At 42.8% G+C, this 13,270-nt stretch overlaps 1 protein-coding gene across 2 annotated transcripts in view; it reads right to left on the bottom strand.

Annotated features, from left to right (window-relative positions):
- The window catches only part of LOC118786308 (inactive dipeptidyl peptidase 10-like), a 117,698-nt gene that overhangs the window by 72,520 nt on the left and 31,908 nt on the right, over window positions 1–13,270 (bottom strand). The window contains exon 1 of one of the 2 annotated variants that reach the window (XM_036541443.1): window positions 2,067–2,244. The exons of the other annotated variant lie outside the window; for it this stretch is intronic. Within the exon in view, the coding sequence (XP_036397336.1) occupies window positions 2,067–2,157 (91 nt within the window). The 5' untranslated portion in view covers window positions 2,158–2,244. Of the gene's footprint in view, window positions 1–2,066; window positions 2,245–13,270 lie in introns of those variants that run through there. 2 annotated transcript variants of the gene reach the window in all.

Below are 13,270 nucleotides of genomic sequence, written 5' to 3'. Positions count from 1 at the left end.
CGACACCTCCCATCCTCTCCATGACAGGCTTGTGAAGATGAAGAGCACCTTCAGTGGCAGGCTGATCTCCCCCAAATGTTCCACTGAGAGGCACAGAAGGTCATTTCTGCCTGCAGCCATCAAACTATACAACTCTTCCCCTCTCAATAACTGTTCTCTAGCTATCTGGTCAGGATTTGCACTATACAGTTATCATTGTTATGCACAATGTACAACAATAACTGTTTTTCTACTGCACTTCATACTGTATAATAGCAATAACCATACCCTTGTTTATTCTTGTTTCATAATTCATTATATACTATGTATATAATCATAGCACAAGGATCGTAACTTCTCTATCTCACTATTCTCATTTATTTATTATATGACAGCTACAGAAGTACTGCACAATGCATAATTGCACAAACATCTTTCTATTTGTTGTATTTTACACCTCTCTATTTATTTTATTCAATTTATTCTTTTGTTGTTTTTGATGTGTGCCGGACGGTGCAGTTGTGACACTCAAATTTCCTTTGGGATTAATAAAGTATTTCTTATTCTTATTCTTACAAGATACAACTATTAAGTGTGGTAAATTTACTGTAGTTGCATTCTTGGGTCACTTTGTCTCACGGATAGCCCATGACTTACATATACAGCGGTAATAGTGGAAAAATCTCTTCAGCGACAACTACATCTATATTTTGCCTATATACATGCACATTTCAATGTAAATATGACTTTTGTATAGATTTTAACAAGGCTGCAAACAAAAAACTGAATAAACTTTCTGCTAAAATCAGAATAATCTGTCTTATTTCAAGCATATAGTTTCATTTGTCTGTCAAAATGCAGCATATTTCCATCTACAGTGATCTAAATTTTGTTATGTTTTGAACTGAAAGTTAACTATTGAACACAGTATCTAAATGTCTGCAAAATTTGCTGTAGTTGTACAGAATTTTGCTGGTGGTGAACATTGACTGAGAGAGGTATTCATGAATTTTGGAAGAAGTGGTGATTGAATGCATTTTGTATCAAAGCAATGCAAAAGTATACACAGTTTAGTTCACAGTCTACTGATACGGTGAATGTGTTAAGTGTTTTGAAAAAGTGGACATGGTATTGAGACACGTGAAAATTATTGTAAAAAAATGTAGTAGCACAAAGATGCAGGCAGTTCCATATTGCATCTGGTTGCAGCAGTAGCTATGACCCAACAACGATGGACTATGGGAGTTTGGGCAAAGTAAAGACCAGCATTCATTCAAGGTCCTAGTGGAACATATTAGCTACCTCTGTCTTCTACTTTCTCCCCAAGGCATGCTGTCCCCTATCCGAGAATCCACCAGCAGGTTTGCTGTACTGTTTCCTGACTACCTATTCCGTCCTGCATGAGGTCACTACTCTGGTACCATAGATATTCTTTTATGACTATATATTCAGCTCCTGTTTTCTTTCTGCCCTCTATCTAGGAGGTGCTGGTTGGTAACAGGAGGTGCCAGTGCTGTCAGCATTTTTATACTGTTGCTATGGCCGTTCAGTTTTAGACCACGCCTCTTCGATACTGTTCATATTGAGCCAGCAAATCAGAACATTAGTAGCTTCAGCAACACCAGGGGCAGAATTATCAATGTTACACACACTGAGCTGACTATCTGGTCCATATATAGAAAGTCTGTGCTGGTACTCTCTGTACCAGCTGAAGTCCCAATCAGACAATGACAGTGCTGCTTTTTAGGTCACGTCCTCAAAAACCCGACATGCGGCAAAGGCAAACATCGCTCTTTGCTTTCCGCTTTGCTCTGCACTCATAAAATCTAAAGGATGGGACAATGGGCACCCTCAAATCAATTTAGCAATGGCATTCAGGCCTTGCTCAAAGGTAAAACAGCAGTGCTTAACCTGACATCCGCTGCCTTTCCATTGCAAGTCTATAACATATGCCACGTTTTATACTGCGGCATAAATGTAACAAAGACCTCCAGGAAAATTAAGATTCTTATGAAAATCAGTTTAGCAGGACTTATATTTTATTTATTCATTTATTTATGTATTGTTTGTTTGTTGCATTTTCTCACCTCTTGCATTTGACTTGCATCTGTCTTCTGTTTTCTTCCCATGCCCTTTCTCAGAATCCATCAGCAGGCTTATTCTCCTGCTTTCCACCATATTCCATCCTGCAGGAAGTCACTACTCTGGTATCACAGCTATTCCATTAATTAGGATAATAATTCAGTTGCATTCCTTCTGTCCTCCTTCTACGAGATTCAGTTGTTAATTATCTGTGTTCCTGTCCTTGCTGTGGATGTTCAGTTTTAGACCACACCCCTTCAAGAATGTTCCTAATGAGCCAGCAAATCAGAACAATTTTGGCCTCCACAATAACAGAGTCAGGGCATCCACTGTTAAGCACATCAACCAGACAATATGCTGAATACATGGAAAGCTTGTGCTGGTACTCTCTGTACCAGCTGAAGCTCCTGTCAGACAATGACAGTGCTGTTTTCTAGGTCAAATCTTCAAAGCCTGACGTGCAGCAAAGTTGAACCCCGCTCTCCCAACATCTAACAAAGAAAATATCATTTTTGTAAAAATGTTGGATGTCTCCTTCAAGGTTCAATATCCTGATGTAGTCCTGGGACTTCGGGCACCTGATCACCTGAACACATGGAGTTCTGCTAAAGGCGAATTTCATCAGATGATGCAGTAGACACTGACACAACACATACTCCAATGCAGTTCCAATAATCAGATGTGTAAAAGCTCCCTTTGCCTAAAACCCACCTTCAGTTCTGTGATTTAACACTTTTTGGAACATTTTCGTACAATCTCATATGTACAAGTGGTAACAGTCAACATATTCATAACACTTTTCAGGCATTTTTGAGATATTCTTCAAAATAGCACATATAAAGGTATTATCATAAACACGGTGTCTTCTGAAATGATTCTTAATTTTCTGTCTTTTTCCAACACACAAAGTGAAACACATGACAACAGACAAAGGAGCTGTGCCATTCATCTCCCTTCACTGTCTATCGTAATCAAAAGTACAATCATGTGTTCCCAGCATCAGCCGGTGACACTCTTTTTTCAATTTTTCACACTTCTTTACAATTCTGCACCCAAGCAGAATTGTAAAGTCATTAATTAGGACTGTTACCAAATAGACATCTGTGTTTGTCTTTCAAGAGACACTTCCCTCGAACAACTTCGGAAAATGAACGCGTTGGCTACGTATCCCATATACCGTGACATGTACGCGGAACGGACGGCTGTCACGCATAAACAGACTGGTAGTTGTGTGAATCATGCGGCATACAGATGCGCATCAACGGCTGCTCTCAACAGGTGCGCCGACAGCGCTCCGTGTGATGGCTCATGCACACACCACACCCCCCCCCCCATCCCCCAGCAGGTAGATTCCTGGAGGATGGCATCTTGATTCCAGGAGCCAGGTTTTTATAATTGTTCCGCCGGGAGACATGCCGTCCGCGGTGAGACGGACAGGTGGCGGCTGCATGCTTCGCAGGTCCGCTTTAATTGGATTCCTCAAGCTGTATGATCTGAGGTGGGGTAAGCAGTACCCCTCTGAGAGGCCTGAAATGGCCTCCAAGCAGCACAGCTCAATAGGTAAATAAAGTGGCTTTTCGGAGGCCAGCAGATTAGATTTCACCACCCTTGTATGAGAGACTACTACATTTGCAATGGCACTGTATGTATCTTTCAGTTTCAGAACTCACCTGGGCCACCTTAAAGCATGAGCTCAGTTTGCACTGGTTAACAGGTGACCCCACTCGTCCAAAAACTGGTGATCTAGGGTGACACACACAGTGGATGGTGTGCAGCCTGTTAAATGATTACCTCTGTCTTTAAATTTTAACATCATAAAACAGAATTACGCCTCAACTGGAATGAAGAATCATGCAATCTACCCAAGGCTAATGCAAGTTCCATATTTATATATACTTCCCCATTAGGTTTAAGCTCCTAGGCTTTGATAAGTTAATAACTAATGTCCTCTTCTGTTCTGCTCAAGTGTTATCAGTAGCAAGCACTGTTCTAAAATATTAATTTGACCAAAACCATTACAGACACGGAATGCCCTGCATCACCAAATATTCAGATCCCTGCGAGGCTATTATTTTCCTATGGTAACTGATAGCAGTATGCAAATCGCTACTGTACACCATGCTGGAGACAGAGGAGGTCCACAGGGGCGAGCTAACGAAATATGGTTTTGCCTAATAAAAAATTCATATTCAAACAGACAACTCATCTGGAAAATACTATATTTAAACTCATTAACTCCTAAGAGTATATAATTCATGTTCTAATTCTATTAATCCCTTCAGGGCACAAGACCATTCTTACCAGGAATTCAATGTACTGTGCGTAATAAAACCATTTGTATGTAGAAAATGAAGACACAGTTTTGCTGTAGCGTCATAGGGTCCATAATAAAGCCTCAGAGAACACTGCTGCAGTGTGCTGCCCAATGCATTGAGGGGAGAGAGAGTCCTTTAAGGGTAAATGGATAAGGTCACACTATAACAGACAGGCAGGAATCCAGTCCACTTTTCCATGCATTTTCAGACTCTAACCAACAATGTAAAACAGTGAGAATGAATAATTGTCCTAAATCTAAACAATCGAAGAATACATAAATAAAACCAAAGAAATGGCACAGAGGCAAACTTAAATTCCCCAATGGAGACTGATCTAGTGGTGTTACACTTTTCTTTTTCTCATCCTTCTCCTTTCATATCCTCTCTTTGTTACTTTTGCTTTCTCTTGCTCCCTCTCTCTCTCCTTTTGTTAATTAAAAGGGGATTATACATGTTCCTTGTTCCCTACTCCAAACTCCTTCCCCTGTCTCTACTCTGCAGTGCTGGTGAACAGGATTCTGTGCCTCAGCAGGTGGCAGACAGGTAATACCAACAGTGTGATCACTCCTCTGCTCAATCCTTGCTAGATATAGTGTACACTAAAACATATACAGTGCCTTGAAAAAGTACTCAGCCCCCAATACTATTTTCACAATTTACTGTCTCAGATTCCAAATTTACAATATATTAAAGTAAGATTTTTTTCCATCTGGCGTACACAGTATTGTTCATCATGAAAAATCAAAAGAAATGTCCAAACCCTTTCCAGAATTTTGGGGAAAAAAAATAAATAAATAAATATTTATACCCTTCATAATTACAAGGCTAACCTTGCTCAGGTGCAAGATATTGTCTTATAAACTGATCCAATTGTTCACTTGTGTAGGAAATTAGTGGAGCACCTGATTTGAATTTCATGAGCTTCTTCAGTCTTCACTAGGAGACTGCATTGCTGCAGAAAGACTGACGCTGATTCGTGCGATTGCAACAGACCTACAGTGTAAGCAATTGCTGCAGCTTGCAAGACTTTGCCACTGCTGTTTTGCCTTGTGCGACTCACTTAGTTTAGCTTGTTTTGATGTTTTGTTTTGCCTGTTTTTCTGTTTTTGTTTTGCCTGTTTTTTTCTTGTACAACCTGCTTTTGTTTAGCTTGTGTTCCTGTTGTGTTGTAACACATCGGAGCCTACTCCGTGTGGCTGTACTTGGTTGGGCAATGTTAATTAGCAGTCTAGGTAGAGAGCACAGGGTCTGGGTTAAGTCTCTACCTTTCCAGATCTACTGCTTTCACAGGTACTGGCTTATCCTTTTAACAAGTTGCTCATTGAAGATATTAACCATTTCTGGTTTCTCTCGCCAGCAGGAGCTAGTGCAGCTGCACCTGTGGGCTGGTTGCTGGATGGTGGTTCCCATTCCTCCAAATACTGCATGAGGTGGATACACATGTAATCCTTTATCAATGTTTGCTGTGTGTGTGTGTATGGGGGGGGGGGGTTGTGTGTGATTCTAGGCACTGGGAGCACTGGGACACACGTGAATAGGTGAGTCAGCCCTTCCTCCCCCCATTCCCCAACCACTCCATATGGTTGGCATACTTCATTTGTATTCTTTTATTCCCTTGTTGACAGCCAGTACCCTACCCCATTATATTCTTCTTGTTTTAGCCCTGTTTTTATTGGAGCTTTTAATGATTGCTTAATTAAATAACGTGAATGTTTGTAATGTTTCATCAACCTTCTGCTAGACTTTTAATCCAATATTTATTAATAAAATTGCCCATCCAACACAAATACAGATCTCTGTCATTTATTACAAAGCTTACCTCTGTACTGGAGAGCCTCTTTAAGACAGTTATTGGGTTGGTTGCATCAGATTCTTAAGGTGCAAGTCCTTAGGTGGCGTAGTCTGGCAATCGCTAACAATCTTCATATTGCATTTGTAACCATCTACTCAGAGCCCAATGCCACATTGACATTTCAGTTCTTGATTTTTTTTATTCTTAGTTTATAATGGTTTATAATTTTTTTACATACAGTGCTATTGCAAACTCTACTGTTGCAGAGTTGAGTGATTCACAAATAAGAAAAAAATTTCAGTCTAATTAGTCAAAATCTCAGGTTGTGGAAATCATCTGTGTGAAAGAAGGGGTGGGGCCTGAATTCTTTTTCAAGGCACTGTATTTCTGATTAGTGCCCTGGCAGTCAGTACAGAGCTCAGAACAGAGGCAGTGAGGGAGGTTTGTAGGAGCCTGCTTGCAAATATATCACCTGACCAATTGCTTATTCAGTGAATGGATCAGATTACCACTATTACCAAAATTATTTAGTAACCAATGGTTCCCCAGTGTAAGTAAGCACGCCATTCTACCCCTCTGCCTCATGTGAAAACACCACATAATTTCCAATGATGAACATAAGCCCATTATGAAACAAGAAATTAGAATCAGGTAAAGCTCAAGCACCTTTGTGTTGCATTCTCTAAACTAGAATGGAGATGATCACTGTCCCTCTGAACCCGCCCTCCTCCCACTCCTGCTCTATTCTGCAGTTCCACTGCTAAAAGCTCCGATGTTAGCACCTGCCTTGCAGAAAGTCATTCTCTCTCTCTCTCAATACTCTAAGCTTCATGGCCCCAACATCAGGGTTTGCCAAGGAACAAAAAAGGACCGAAATCTCTAATAACCATTCAATACACCATGGAGTGAGTCAGACATAAACTCCTAAAGTAAGTCAGCATGTATTGCATTCAGGTGAAAACACAGTCATTACCACTTTCCTGCATATATGGAATATGATTTCCCTCATAATTTGGTTTATATATGTTATTATGCACACAGTAACACACACATAGTGTGTGTTGTATATAAATTGTTTTTCCTTAAGAAGTATTACATTGACATAGCTCCAAAATCAGATCCTTCATTTCCTGGCAGCGTTTCAGCATGAACCTCTGGTACACTGCTGTGCCTCCTTAAAAAAATGTGCAGATGAGGTCTGAAGTTTGCTGTGTCAGTTCAGACCAATGTTTGCTGAAGTCATCCTGAAGATCCACTTTTATGCGTCCCCTGGGCATGAAGCACATCCTCACCCTGTTCGCAGCAAAAGCAAATCAAATAACTCAGCGGCAAACAGTCGGTGACCCCACGGTCTCACACAGCAGCTTTTAATGCTGTATCTAAAGAGGTTATGATAAAACCGTCACCATGGTTACATGGATGAATTGCACGGAAAAGGAGGGGGAAAAGTAATGAACATTAAGTATACAGTATTTTGAAATGGCAGATATCTGTTCAATGGAAGATGAAGTAACAGGAAACAACAGACTCCCCACATAGAACAAACATGATTTGCACCAATAATGTGATTCGCTGTTGCTTCAGCTGACAGTTTCTGTTGTCCTGCATGGTTTTCTCTTTTCATTACTAGGGAAAGATCACTGTGAGCCCCTAGAAAGCAGGAATCTCATATGTGGTTCAGATTCTGTCTAAATGCAAGCCCCGCCTCACAGACATTTTTAGGGTTTTTCATTGTAATGTCAACTAAATACAGATGCATTTTGCTTCCTGATCTTACGCAGCTCCTTACTCCAGCTAACTTTCTCTTCAGGGGTTATTGCAGCAGGTCAACCATCAAAGAGGTCAGCTGCCTCTCTTAAATGTCACTCTCCCACAAAAGAACCTGCTGATGGTGCACTAGTGTAACAGTGTCCAGGCCTGCCCCAGGTTTTTGAACCACAGTCCCCAGTGAGCCAACGGTCCAGGTCTCTATCCATGGGAACTGGTCATACTCTTGACTTTACTGGGGGGATTTAACCTTCTGTAGTGGAGTCCTGTTACGCCTGCTTCATCCGCGCCACTGCATGGTTTTCTGCAGAAACAGAGACTTAGCCCCAGGCTGCTGTCGTTAGCTTTGGCCCAGGCTCAATCCGAAGGCAATGTTCTTTGTCCAGTGTTCTGGCCAAGACTCAACCGGACCGCACTGCGCCTCATCCTCAGAATTGGCCCAAGTTCAACTCGAATGTGATACCAGTTGAAATGCCTGCTGAATAAAGTGCACGTCAAAAGCTGAACAGTGGTTCAATCTCAGTCGGCACTCCTAGCAATCCCCTGGCAGCTAGATCAGTGAGCCAGCCCAGATCCGGGGGGGGTGGTATTCGAGGAGCCGACAGCCGACAGCCCCCGCCAGGCCCGGAAGAAGAGGCCATTTGTCACTCTGCAAGTGTGTCATTGATCCAGCCTCTCTGGGGGCCTGGCTACTGCGTGCCACCAGCCAAGCGTCGCCTGGACCAGCGCCCCCATGCTGGGGCGCAGGGTGTTTCCTGATCGTGCCCTGTAATTTGGTAAAAACTGGAATATTCTGGGCACCGGAATCCTCAGGGGAGAACAGTCAATAGTGATGCACGAGTCAGGGTTTTTTAATACCTGCACCTACCCGACCCATTATGAGAGCCAATCCGCACCGCCCAACCCGCAAAAACATGCGTTAATCAACCACCCGAACACGACCCAACCCGCAAACCACCAACTTTAGCCTGTATAGTGATGCCATCCATGTCATAGAGTAAGAGATAACGTTTTCTAATTTAGTGCACGTTTCACAAAGGACAGACACTCGTGTAGACAACAAGGTTTTGCACGAGCCATCGTAGGCTACCGCAAAGTGAGCAGTGTTGCACTATTTTGTTTTTGGCCTGTTTGTCCAAACGTTAGCATAATACATTGATTGCAAGGCATAGCCTATTGTATCTTAGCCTAATAGCATCTGGGTCTATGCTACTAAATAAACAGATGAATTGTTCCGAACAGTGTTCTTTATTGTTGAATAGCAGCAAAACAAGTAACCCTTCATTAAAGACATGAACTCTGTCTCTCTCTTTCTCTTTCTCTTACACACACATATACACACATGCACACACACACACACACAAACAATGCATCCTTCACATCTTTATGGTGAACTATAACAAAATAGTAGCCTACATGTGTAGGTCTATACTGTCTTTTATAGTCTTGGCCATCATATTTGTACAATGCCTCACAACTCAAGCAGATAATGTAGTCTGTAATGGTGTCATCGGACAGGATAACCTGCCTGAATCTCTCCCATACCTTACTTTTTTGGCTCACTTTGCGTGCAACCTTAGCATTGCCCGTTTTTAACTTTTCTCTGATTAAGTTTGAAATATCGTCAGTGGTAGCCTCTTCTTTCTGACAAAAAAAGAGTTTTGGCAGTGTATAATCTAAACAAAAGCTACAGATACCACTTAGGGAAAAAACCTGTAGGTGAAGCCTATTATCAACACTCTAAAACACATGCATTGACCACAACCACAATCGCAAATTGATAATAAAGCTACTGATAAGATATTAGGACAGGCTATAATTATAAATTATGGCCTGGCCTAATGCATTATAAATTATAGTCTGGGTGCAGAGAGATGTGTGGTAGATGCAGGTTAGCACCTACTTTATAGTTCGGTAATGCAGATTATTGACAGCCAGTGCATAACGGGACCTGCACCCTCCAGTTCGTGTGTGTGTGTTTGAGAGAGAGAGAGAGAATGACAGAGAGAGGGAAAGAGAAGGTGGAAGGTGGACTAAGTAATCACAGCCTAGCCCGGAGCATGCAATTTGGAGAGCCTATAACGCAAAGCCTATTGCACACAATGTTTCTGTAAGTTATTTACAACTTAGTTGAAATGCTGCTTTGTCACTTTTTGACCCGACCCGCCTGAACCCGTGATATTTTCTAGTAAGCTTACCCGAACCCGTCCAACCTGCGGGTCAACCCGCAGGACTCGTAGGTTATGAGTCGACCCGCGCATTTCTAACAGTCAGCATCTGTGTTCCTGGCAGCAAGGTTGCCGCCACCCTGCTGGTATTTGCATGAGCCAAGCCCCTCATCTCCCTCTCCTCTGCATCAACGCTACAATCCGAGAGGCATGAAGCGTTCCTCACTGTTTTGCAAGGCACCAAATAAATCCCCATTCACAGCTTCCTTGTCAGAGAGACACAATGGAGAACAGTCAGGATCAGAGTCAGTCTGCCTGGCCATGGCGTCTCCTCAGATGCGCTACAGATCAGCAGCACTGATGGATCGCTAAGACACCTTAGTTTGAAGTTAATGCAGCTGCTTTGCCAATTGTTCTTGATAAAAAGGAATTGTATTTATTTGTGTTTATTCACCTGGGACAAAACAGAGTGAAAAAAAATTCTGATATGACATGACATCAATTGTATTCAATTTAGCCACAGATGAATTTCCACAGGTAGTTGTGAGGCAGATGAAAACATCAAAATAAGCCCTAAACAGAAGAGACAGCATAAGAGACAGCAGGCAATGCTATACAGGAGAAATATGAATATTAAAAACATGAACATTGACATTGCAGTGTGTAAAATTAGGGTTGCTGCCAGGGGGAGCAGTGTGGGGCCTGGTTGCATGGCTGGTTTTCCCCGTTGCCCTCCATGCAGCGCAGTCAGGGGACCTGTCACAAGGCCGGGACTCCACCGCCAAACGAGGGCCGGCCAGATGCTATTACCGCCAGCGGAGCCTCGTGGCTGAGAGCTGCCAGCGCCAAATCTTAGGCCAATACATCACTGTCCCCACTCATTCTCCAGCTCTGATGGCAGGTGAGAGCCAGTCGATATGCGGGCGCCATTAGGATTCTGCTTAATGGGTCTGCACTGACAGCTGGCCGGCTAAATACATATCAGCCGCCATTGCCCGAGCAAAAGAAAAAAGGCACGCAATCACTGTGGTGAGCCGAGACCACCGCAGCTGAACCGCAGTACAGAAACCAGTGCAAAAACAACAATTAAAATAATTATGTGGCTGTAATAACGGGGCGACAGCTGAGGGGAGGGTGTTGGCGGCAGTTGGAGGGGGGGGGGGGGGGGGGGGGGTTGGTGGAGAGAAGAAAATACTTTGCAGTGGAGAGAAACAACCGGCGTACGGTCGGATGTTATTGCTCGTAAGGGGACCGTAAAATCAATGGGCCTTTCACCATATGGACCTTCTGTTGGGGAGGGGGGAGGCTGCACGCCATCCACAAAGCAGTTTCAAATCCAGGTAACAAGAATCAACAGGCTGGTGAGAAAGTCCGTTTCCACTCACGACCGAAACTCAGGTGAGAACACCTGGAATCTGTGCCTCCTCCCTCTCCCTCTCTCTCTCTCGCTCCCTCTCTCTCTCTCTCTCTCTCTATCTCGCCCTGGCAGCATGGCTGGAGGTGTAATTACCGCCTTCCACCCTACCCTTCCTTGGAGGTGAAAGCGGAAAGGCGCTGCACCTGGCAGATAATTATTGCTTTAGCTACGTGCCAGATTGTGTGGCATTCAGGTCTACAAACAAATGTTTCCACGTCCGCATTGATCGAGACTGGACCTCATGCTCTGCTCTGTGAAATTGACTTTGCTTATTGAGGAAACTCAGACACGGCTTGCAAGGCTGCAGAGATTAGGGTTCCTCCATGCTTGAATATGGGGGTTAGTTTTGTTATTTCAAGTGCCCCTGAGCGAAGTACTTAATCGGCATTGCTTCAGTAAATATCCAGCTGCTTCAAAAAGATAATAATAGATAATGGGCATATTAATTACATATACAAATAGGTATGTATATATAAACAGAAATAAAACAACAAATTCCCTTCAGGAGTCTAACTGTACAGGCATGGCCTCCCTTTTACTGGCCAGCTAATCTGGTTACCAGCAAAGCAAACAAATCCAAAACAGCAGGCAAAAGCAAAGTCAAAACAATACTGGACCAATAATCCAATTCAGTTTCTCAGACAAAAAAAGGTTCGATACACAGGTTAAAATTCAAAAGTTTAAGTTGCCACTCACAAAACTCTCTAAATTCCCCTTCCATGCTTTTCCCTATACTAGGGAGGCTTAAATAAGGCTTAAATCACTCTGGTATGGGGTATATAAATGTTGTGTGTAAGGTGGGTATAGACCCACTTAAACTTTACACAATAAATATAAAGCTGCTTAATTAAAGGATTGCTGCAGAGGTTTTAGTAGTAATAGTAGGAACAGGCCGACACAAGCAAAAACTTGCAGATTTGAATCTTGGGCAGAATAGTCCTGTTAAATACTTATGTAAGTGCATATCCAGCTGTGTAAATGAAAAAAATGAGCTACTTTGGACAAGGATATGCACTAAAGCAAGCAAATAAATAATGTAACAATGCCAAGAGGTCAGAGAACATACCAAACATGTCCTTAAAATGAACTGTAGTCTGACAGATATAACTGAATAAAAAGGGGTTCGGTGTCAGACTTTGATACAGCCCAAGGAATTGCCAAGGTTGCATTTTCTTCCTCTGAGGAGTAACTATGCAAAATAAATGCTGACCGCTCCATGCCGACCCTGATCCAAACCCATCAAACCATCCCCACTGGGGTACAGTGAAATGGGCTCATTACCTCAGTCAAAATAAATAAATATAGAGACAAATAAATAAAACAGACTTTGTCGGCACTACCACAGGGCAAGGGAACGACACGTTCACTTGCATGTTTTTTTTTTCTTTTTTTCAGAACATCAACCTTCTAAACAGAGCCACCGCATAAATATGCACGAAGATACATAGTAGAATCAGATTCCATCAAAAATGGTGAGGGGAGTCTTGGCAAATGATTTTGGGACAATCGGGTGGGGTACCTCGACAGCAGAGAGGCTCCCCTCGAAGGCAACGTGGCATTTTTGATCCCGATTTTCACCTTTCCTAGGCAAGCACGGAGGCCATGGGATGGATCATCTGTTCCCTCCCTGCTGCCAGCCATTGCTGGGGAGATGGTGCGGTCCCCGCTAAGCCCTCCATGCTCCCTGGAGAGTTCTGAGTGGACCGGTCAGGTTGAGTGTGCCTGGCGAAACCTGCTAATGTTGATTAAT

This window comes from Megalops cyprinoides, chromosome 11 (assembly GCF_013368585.1).
Source record: "Megalops cyprinoides isolate fMegCyp1 chromosome 11, fMegCyp1.pri, whole genome shotgun sequence".
Taxonomy (NCBI): domain Eukaryota; kingdom Metazoa; phylum Chordata; class Actinopteri; order Elopiformes; family Megalopidae; genus Megalops; species Megalops cyprinoides.
This window is presented reverse-complemented; position numbering and strand designations above follow the sequence as displayed.